At 52.5% G+C, this 7,501-nt stretch overlaps 2 protein-coding genes across 2 annotated transcripts; both read left to right on the top strand.

The window, feature by feature from the left end:
- The first annotated feature begins 661 nt into the window (after positions 1-661).
- Positions 662-1,441, top strand: LOC123049999 (FCS-Like Zinc finger 1). The gene has a single exon (XM_044472848.1). It carries the CDS (start codon positions 778-780, stop codon positions 1,108-1,110), a length of 333 nt encoding a protein of 110 aa, XP_044328783.1. The 5' UTR covers positions 662-777; the 3' UTR covers positions 1,111-1,441.
- A 2,367-nt stretch (positions 1,442-3,808) lies between these two features.
- LOC123050000 (FCS-Like Zinc finger 2) lies at positions 3,809-4,692 on the top strand. Its single transcript, XM_044472849.1, has one exon. It carries the CDS (start codon positions 3,996-3,998, stop codon positions 4,275-4,277), a length of 282 nt encoding a protein of 93 aa, XP_044328784.1. The 5' UTR covers positions 3,809-3,995; the 3' UTR covers positions 4,278-4,692.
- Positions 4,693-7,501: the final 2,809 nt, after the last annotated feature.

Genomic DNA, 7,501 nt, shown 5'->3' on the forward strand with positions numbered 1-7,501 from the left:
TCATGGGCCTTTGAACTGGGCCTCGGCTTGGGCTGCGCTCTCTTTCGCCTACATTCTGTCTGTGCATGGGCACTGTGCCAGCGAGACGTACAGTGAGACGTAGGGGGGGGGGGGGGGGGGGGGGGGGGTGCCTCGTGTTGAAATATTCTCGCAGAAAGGCCCTAGTCCCCTACCAGCCGCGCGTGTCACGATGCAGTTAGCCTCGAGTCAAGTCCACTGCATCACTCATCTCATCCACTGGGAGCTTCCCCCGCACACTTTCCCCGTGAAAGACTCCAAACCTTGGAGTCCCTACCGTGAAAGCAAACGCCACGACCAGCTGTTGGCCACGTCAAGCTGAGTCGCCGGTACCATCGACGCGACCCCCGCCCGGATCTCGTCGCTTCCCCCCGTGCCCCACCGCCACCAGCTGCACCATGGGCCATACCGGCAGAACAAACATAAAGTAATGATTAAACCGCTCCGACACTCACTTACCGGTGGGCCGGCCGGCGTGTGGGTTCCAGAACCGCCCACAGCCTTCTTCCCCCCTCAGCTTTTCGCCCAAGCATCTCTCACAAAAAAATGAATAAAAAACTTTCCGCCCAGGCACCACACGTCACGGCCTCGAACCCTCTTGTCCTCCACCCTCCCCGCGGGTTTATATGCCCGCCCCGTCCACCTCCTCTCAACCTCAGCTCAAGCGGAACCCGCACACCCTCGCTCTCTCGTTCTCTCTTCTTCTTCTCCCGAGCAAGAAGGAGGCTCTGCTCCGCGCAAGCAAGCGAGCTCTGCCTCATGGCCTGCGCCTTCTTCTTCGACGCGGAGCCGCTGGGCGAGCCGGGGCTGCGCCTGCACGGGCCGGAGCTGGAGCTGGACGCCTGCGCGCTCTGCACCAAGCCGCTGCAGGGCAACAGCGACATCTTCATGTACAAGGGGGACACCCCCTTCTGCAGCGAGGACTGCCGCTACGAGCAGATGCACTTCGACGCCGCCATGGCCAGGCAGCAGGCCAGCGCCCGGCGGAAGCAGCAGCAGCAGCAGGCCCAGGCGCAGCTCAGCGTGCCGGGAGCACCGGCGCCGGCACCGGCACCGGTGTCCAACAAGGCCGATGTGTCCGTGGCGAGTTAGTTGCGCCGCACCACACCGGGTTAGCTAGTAGGAACTATGTACCCTTTTTGCCTTGGGTTGAAGAAGGAGGATGCGGGGTTCTTGGACGGCCAGTGTTCTTGCCCTGGCATCCGGTGCCGATCGATCAATCTATTGATCTGCAAACACTGGGCAATCGGAGCAGGATCACCGCGGGCTTTTGATTGGCCCCCTTTTGGGGTTTGGGTTTGGGTTTGGGTATGAGAGGAGAGAGCGGGTGTGCAAGAACACCGTCGCTGTGTAATTACGCAAGGCAATCGATGTAAAGTATTTCTCCAAATTTTGAAGGAAATATGATCATGTTTATTATTCATTTTGAACAGAGTATATTTTTTGAACCGGCAGATGTTGATCGCTCGGATGGTACAATTGACAATTCTTAGCCAGCTAAATTTTCTGAAATGATGAAACAAATATTTGACGCCTAAGAATCAGAGGCACAATTGTTTTTCACTTGCTAGTATTACAGCTCGTGCGACAAAACGGCTAATGTATCTATTCATTTCTCTATTTATTTTTGCCGGGAGCTAGCGCATCCAATATGATGCATTTTCCTGTAACCGAAAGCAGTTCGCCATGATTATGTTCTCTTTAAGCGAAATGCTATTTGCTATCAAAATCTCTGAAAATTACTAAACCTGGTCGGTCCAGCAAATCATGTACTGAACCAGGTCTGTTAATCAGTTAAATACGAATACGAGGAAAACGAATCTCCAACGAACAAGCAAAACCCGATTTTCATTTGGCGAATCGACTAAACAAAGGGCCAAGGCAACCGGAAATCAAATCAAACATGATACACACGCCAGGGCCGAAGGTGGAGGAAATCAAATCAATCATGATACCCCAACCGGCCAATCCCCCGGCGTCACATTCGTCGGACGTCTCAATTATTTTACTGTTTTCTGTGCCCTCGCGACTCAGCGCCGAGTCACAGAAAAGTACGGGAACATTTCCGCGCAAAAGAAAACGTTAGGAATCATCCGGGAGGGGTCGCGTCACGGCCGGGCTGGATGGTGTGGACGTGCAACCGCCCATGTGTCCGATCGCTACGAGGTGTAGACTGTGACTCAGCGCGTCTCGCGGGACCCGCACGGAAAAACCAAACGCTTTTTTATTCCTGCCACCCCAGTCCGCGGAGAACATCTGTGTGGACGTCGCATCCCTCCGTGGAATATTTAAATTTCTGTGGCGCTCTTTTCGACTAGCCACAAAGACCACAAAGAGCCCATGTTACTGCCTCTACAGTGAGTAACATATGTGTAGTAACACGCAACACTTCATTTTGCCTTGATATGTGTGATGTTACTCATACTAGTAGTAACTAGCTATGTTACCACACGTCTCTCTTTCTTCTTGTCACATCATCTATTTTATATCTAGATAAATGTGATGTTACTATCTATGTTACTCCCACCGTGGGTAGTCTTCACGGCTTTATTATTATGCGCCGAAACTCGGAAAATGCATGTGTCACTGTAGTCGTGGTACAAGTAGTCGCTTGTAGTTTTTCACCGGCCACCCGCTGCCAACCAAGTGTGCGTCGCTCCTCTCTCGAGATGGGCTGAAGTTGCAGGCTGCAATGAATGATTACGTACAATGCTTCGCTGTGAGGCCACACCATAAACAAAACCGGGCGAATTCAAAAAAAGAAAAAAGAAAAAACCGGGCGCGGATCTCGACGAGGCTGCCTCCCGGGACGAAGCCTGCCCGCCTGACCGGCGATGCCCCGCACCCAAAAGAAAATTACGGGTGAAGATTGTGCCTGGCGCACTGTTAGCCTCTCGCTTAAATAACACAGATCTCACGAGCAGCCTCCTGCTCTATGAAGATTTCATACAAGTACATAACTGGCCATGGACCATGGCTGGTGCTGGCGTATGACAAGTTCGTGCGTTTGATTGGGTGTAGAGGTGTAGACAAGATCCGCACATGTGCGCCAACCCCTACACTGTTCACAAGCTGCTGCCTGGCGGGCATGCACCGCAACCCCCGAAGCTCGCCCATGGACCACGACACCACGCCATGGAGAAAAGGGCTGCACCTCGATTTCTTTTCTGAAAAAAGGATCGCAGTGCGCACTGTTGGCCTATAATTAGCGTGCCTAACCACGTGGGCCACCTGGCCCGTATGTTGGCGAAAAGGCTGGCGCGCTAATTATGGGCCCTAATACGGTCCGCATTAGGTTATGCCAGTGGCCGCCTTAATGATGTAGATTTGATGCCCACGATTCCGACTAGAGGGACAAGAAATAATTCTTTCGCGCTTATATTATTGGAGCGAATATTTACTCAGATCTTGCGCCGAGAGAAAAGTAGAGCGAGCTTTTGTTCAGGCCAGGGGTACTTCGGTCTTCAGTACTTGTATTTCCATTCCAATCAGTCGATGGTATTGGTGTCGTACTCCAAGACTACGGGCGCTAGCACACAGGTTAGGGGTACATGGACCGCGACGTCTCTGGAGCGACCTCTGTAGGTTGCTATCGGTCGCCCGGACATAACATGGTTCCCGTCGTTTTCGCCGCCGTGGAGCCACGTCTGCCATCAGGCGGGGCGGCGGGCCACCCACCGCATGGCGCCGTGGGTCCGTGTCGGAGCCCGCGAATAAAGAAACCGAACCGCTCCATCGTCCATGGTTAGCCTCGTCCGGGCGGCGCATGGTATTGCCTGACCGGCTGACCCTGTGGGCTCGTCGCGCCCGCGCCGAGCCTGTTTTCTCCTCGCGGGTAGGGGTCGTGTCCGCGTCCGCGCAACCATATATACCCAGACCCCAGTTTGGTTCAGCACACCAAATACTCTCAACCTTTCACTCCCGTCGCACCAAAGGCATCAACGAACTGCCAAGTTAGCTACACGCAGGAACGCACGATGGCCTGCGCCTTCTTCTTCGACGCCGAGCCGGTCGGCGAGCCCGGCGTGCACGCCCTGGACGCGTGCGCGCTCTGCACCAAGCCGCTGGCGCGGGACAGCGACATCTTCATGTACAGAGGAGACACGCCCTTTTGCAGCGACGAGTGCCGCCAGGAGCAGATGCAGCTCGACGCCGCCTGCGCCAGGCAGGCGGCCGCCCGGAGGCAGAAGCAGTTTTCTTCGGGAACGGAGTCCGGGCGCGCACGCCGGGAGTCATGGGAGGTTTCCGTCGCGAGCTAACGGGTGTCAGTGCCAAGCTGCCTACGCACTTGAGTCAACAAGATCTGCGTACACGGAGACGCCGTCGCCCGTGACCAACTGATAAGCGCGGGATCGACGAGACTCGCCCTGGTTGAAGAAGCAAGAGGCGGGTCGTCGGAGTTGCTCACGGCAGGCCGGCATGCACGGGCCGCCGGTCAAGTGATTTGGGCATAAACGCAGCGGAAAGGGGCTGGACTGGATCTGAGCAAGTCAATCAAACAGGATTCTCCACGGCCTTAGCCGGCCATGCGTGCCCCTCGCCTCTCCTTTTTTTTCCTGCGTTAATGTCAGTTCTGTATGAGAGCGAATTTGCAACGGCACTTGCACTGGGTTCGTGCAATCCCGTTTCTGTTCATGATTCAGCGTGCGTGCTAATGGGATTTTACAAGCTAAACCATTGGATGTTTACCGCACCATTTAAAACTGAATTTTGTTACAGATCTGCGGTGTCAGAAACTGAATCCCCATACTAATCTGATGGCTAAACTCGGTCGTTTTCTTTTTGCGGGCACTAAACTCGGTAAAATTAAAATATTCTCGATCTACTGAACATCAACAAGACAACTCTACAATACTTATCCTAAAAAAACTCCACTGGACTAATTTTGGCCTTGAGTTAGGAATTTAAATTCACTGCAATGCTAGAAGTACGTTGTTTGTGTACTATGTGTGGTGGGGCTCACGCTCAGTCCTGGCCATGGGAAGCCCGGCCCGGCCCGAAAAGGCCCAACCCGGCCTGGCCCTAGATTTTGAGCCCGATGGCTGGGCCCGGGCCCGTCGTTTTTGCGTTTTTCGGAAGAGGCCCGGCCCGAGGCCCGGTGGGCTTTTATGCGTTCGGGTTGGCCTTGGGCCCAAAAACCAGGCCCGATGGCCGGGCCGGGCCTGGGCCTAGGTTTTTTGCCTCGGGCTTGGCTTGGCTAGGCCCGGCCCGAAGCCCGGCCCGGCCCAAGGTTTGGCCAGGTGAGTCACGCTGTGTTCGTGCACAGAGCTAGACGTTCAAAGGGCCGGGCTTCTTCGGGCCTAGACTTTTACAAACTCAGCCCAAAAATGTCTAGTGTGAGCCAGTCCTAAATGCACTATGGTTTCCGTGGGTGCTTGTAAAATTTTCTGATAATCATAAAAAAGAAAAGAAGGTGTTTGTAAAAGCAATCTGATTTTAGAAGGGGAAGTAGAAGGCAAATATATTTGGAACGTCATTTTATTTTTTGTTGACCATTCCGCATACGGTAAAACTCAAACACAGTTATGTTTTAGCACGGACGGAGTGAAACTTCACTTACAAAATAAAAAAAAATACTAGTGAAGAGAGGAGAATTCGTCTCTTCATAAGAAAAAAAAAACACTACAGACAGATTCATAAGAATAATTACAGCTTTCAAGTAGGTAAAAGCAGAAGATTATTATAGTCAGTAAACTAGCCAACACTAGTTAAAAAGGAAGACATCCAAGTGGTACTGATGAGTGATGACACTCCAATTTGCGGTTTCTTTGACCATTTCGTACTTTTGTTTTGCTTCTTAGGTGTAGTCACGTGTCCTCTAGTGATCTAGTCACCGCCGAGTCACTGCAAGTTGTGTGAGCGAGCAATGACCTTTTGCTGGAAGATGTGGACGCGCAACCGAAGATGTGCCCAGCCCGGTCAGCACCATGCAGGCAAGTTGTGACTCACTTGCATATAGTCCTGGCCATCTCAGGCCCGGCCCTGTCGGCCCACCCAGGCCCGGCCCTAAAATCCAGGGCCTAGGCCCGATGGGCTTGCCCATGGGCCGGGCTTGGGCCTGAGTTTTGAGCCCACCAGCAGGGCCTGGACGGGCTTGGGCTTGGCATATTGTCATTTTAAGGAAGAGGCCCGGCCCACGGCCCTAAGCCCTAAGGGCTTTTCAGGGCTTTTTACGAGATGGGCCGGGCTTGGGCTTGAAAAGTAGGCCCGATGATAGGGCCTGGGTGGGCCTGGGCCTCAATTTTCTGCCGTGGGCTTTTTCAGGCCCGGCCCAAGCCCGGCCCGGCCCGGCCCATGGCCAGATATACTTGCATACGAAGCGCATCCTATCATTGTGTCGACCCCTCTCGGCGTCAAACAAAAACCAGCCCTTTAGCAGAATAGCTGTTATCCGCACTCTGCGTCCAATACTACCAATCAAATTCTGAAGTCATCATAGAGGAAAGAGCTCTTTAAAAACTTGTGGAGGCGAGCGTGCAACCATTTCCCACCGTGCACGTCGGCTACTATACTAGCATAGTAGAGTGTTCTGCACCGGTCACTGTCTGCCGAGCAAGATTACTTGCAGACTCTAAGATTACGTGCATCTGCTCCACTGTTAAGCCAGCCACTACACAAATTGGTCGCGCAGATCTCGACGGAGCTTCCCCCAGGACGAGGCAAAAATAACAAATCTGACTTGTGAATGAAAGTGTTTCACAAACTGAACCGTGTTTGAAAATATTTCATACAGCTTACCCTTTTGTGTAGCGTCCGACAGCCATAAGTCATACCATACTATGCAACGCCTGGCTCTTAGACGCTGCATATCTGGCCAGCGTGGCACATCTGAGTCAGATCTGGCCCCACATCCAACCGTGCAGCGCCTAACAGTTAGACACCACACATGTAATGTGCAGCGCCTTGTAGTTAGGCACTGCACATTCTGTTAACAGGGCCCGGACAGGCCCCCTCCCCGCCCCCTCTCCCCCATCCCAATTCCCACCATATCTCTCCCACCCGCGATTTCCCTTCTCTTCCCCCCTCAAATCCTCCCCAGATCTTGAAGATCTGAAGATTTTCTCCGTGGATTTCGAACCCATTCCCTCCCTCTAGGTAATCCCCTCGTTTTCATCCAAAAAATGCTCACATTTGCTCATTTCTTGCTAGTTTGGGCAAACCCTAGTTTTTCATGAATTTTGAAATTTGTATGGAAATATGAGATGTTTGTTTGCCAATTTGCTAGGGTTAGGCTTCTTAGTGTATTAGGGTTAGGGTTATGAGTGTTGTTATGTTGGGGTTAGGGTTGTTAGTATGTTAAGGTTATGCTTATGTGTAAGAGCATTTTTATCCTTTAGTTGGTTTTGGTGATTGATGACAATGCTTTTGCGGACTAATCATGTGCATCAAATATTTTAGATATATTGACTAGGCACAAGATGATTGGCTTCCCCTCAAAGGCTATAGAAGACAACGTTTTTCTTCGGTTCTTTTCGGTGGTATT

Source organism: Triticum aestivum, chromosome 2D, assembly GCF_018294505.1.
Source record: "Triticum aestivum cultivar Chinese Spring chromosome 2D, IWGSC CS RefSeq v2.1, whole genome shotgun sequence".
Lineage (NCBI taxonomy): Eukaryota > Viridiplantae > Streptophyta > Magnoliopsida > Poales > Poaceae > Triticum > Triticum aestivum.

What these genes read in the sequence shown, in the direction of transcription:
- LOC123049999 (XM_044472848.1), top strand. Translation starts at nt 778, where the DNA reads ATGGCCTGCGCCTTCTTCTTCGACGCGGAGCCGCTGGGCGAGCCGGGG.
- LOC123050000 (XM_044472849.1), top strand. Translation starts at nt 3,996, where the DNA reads ATGGCCTGCGCCTTCTTCTTCGACGCCGAGCCGGTCGGCGAGCCCGGC.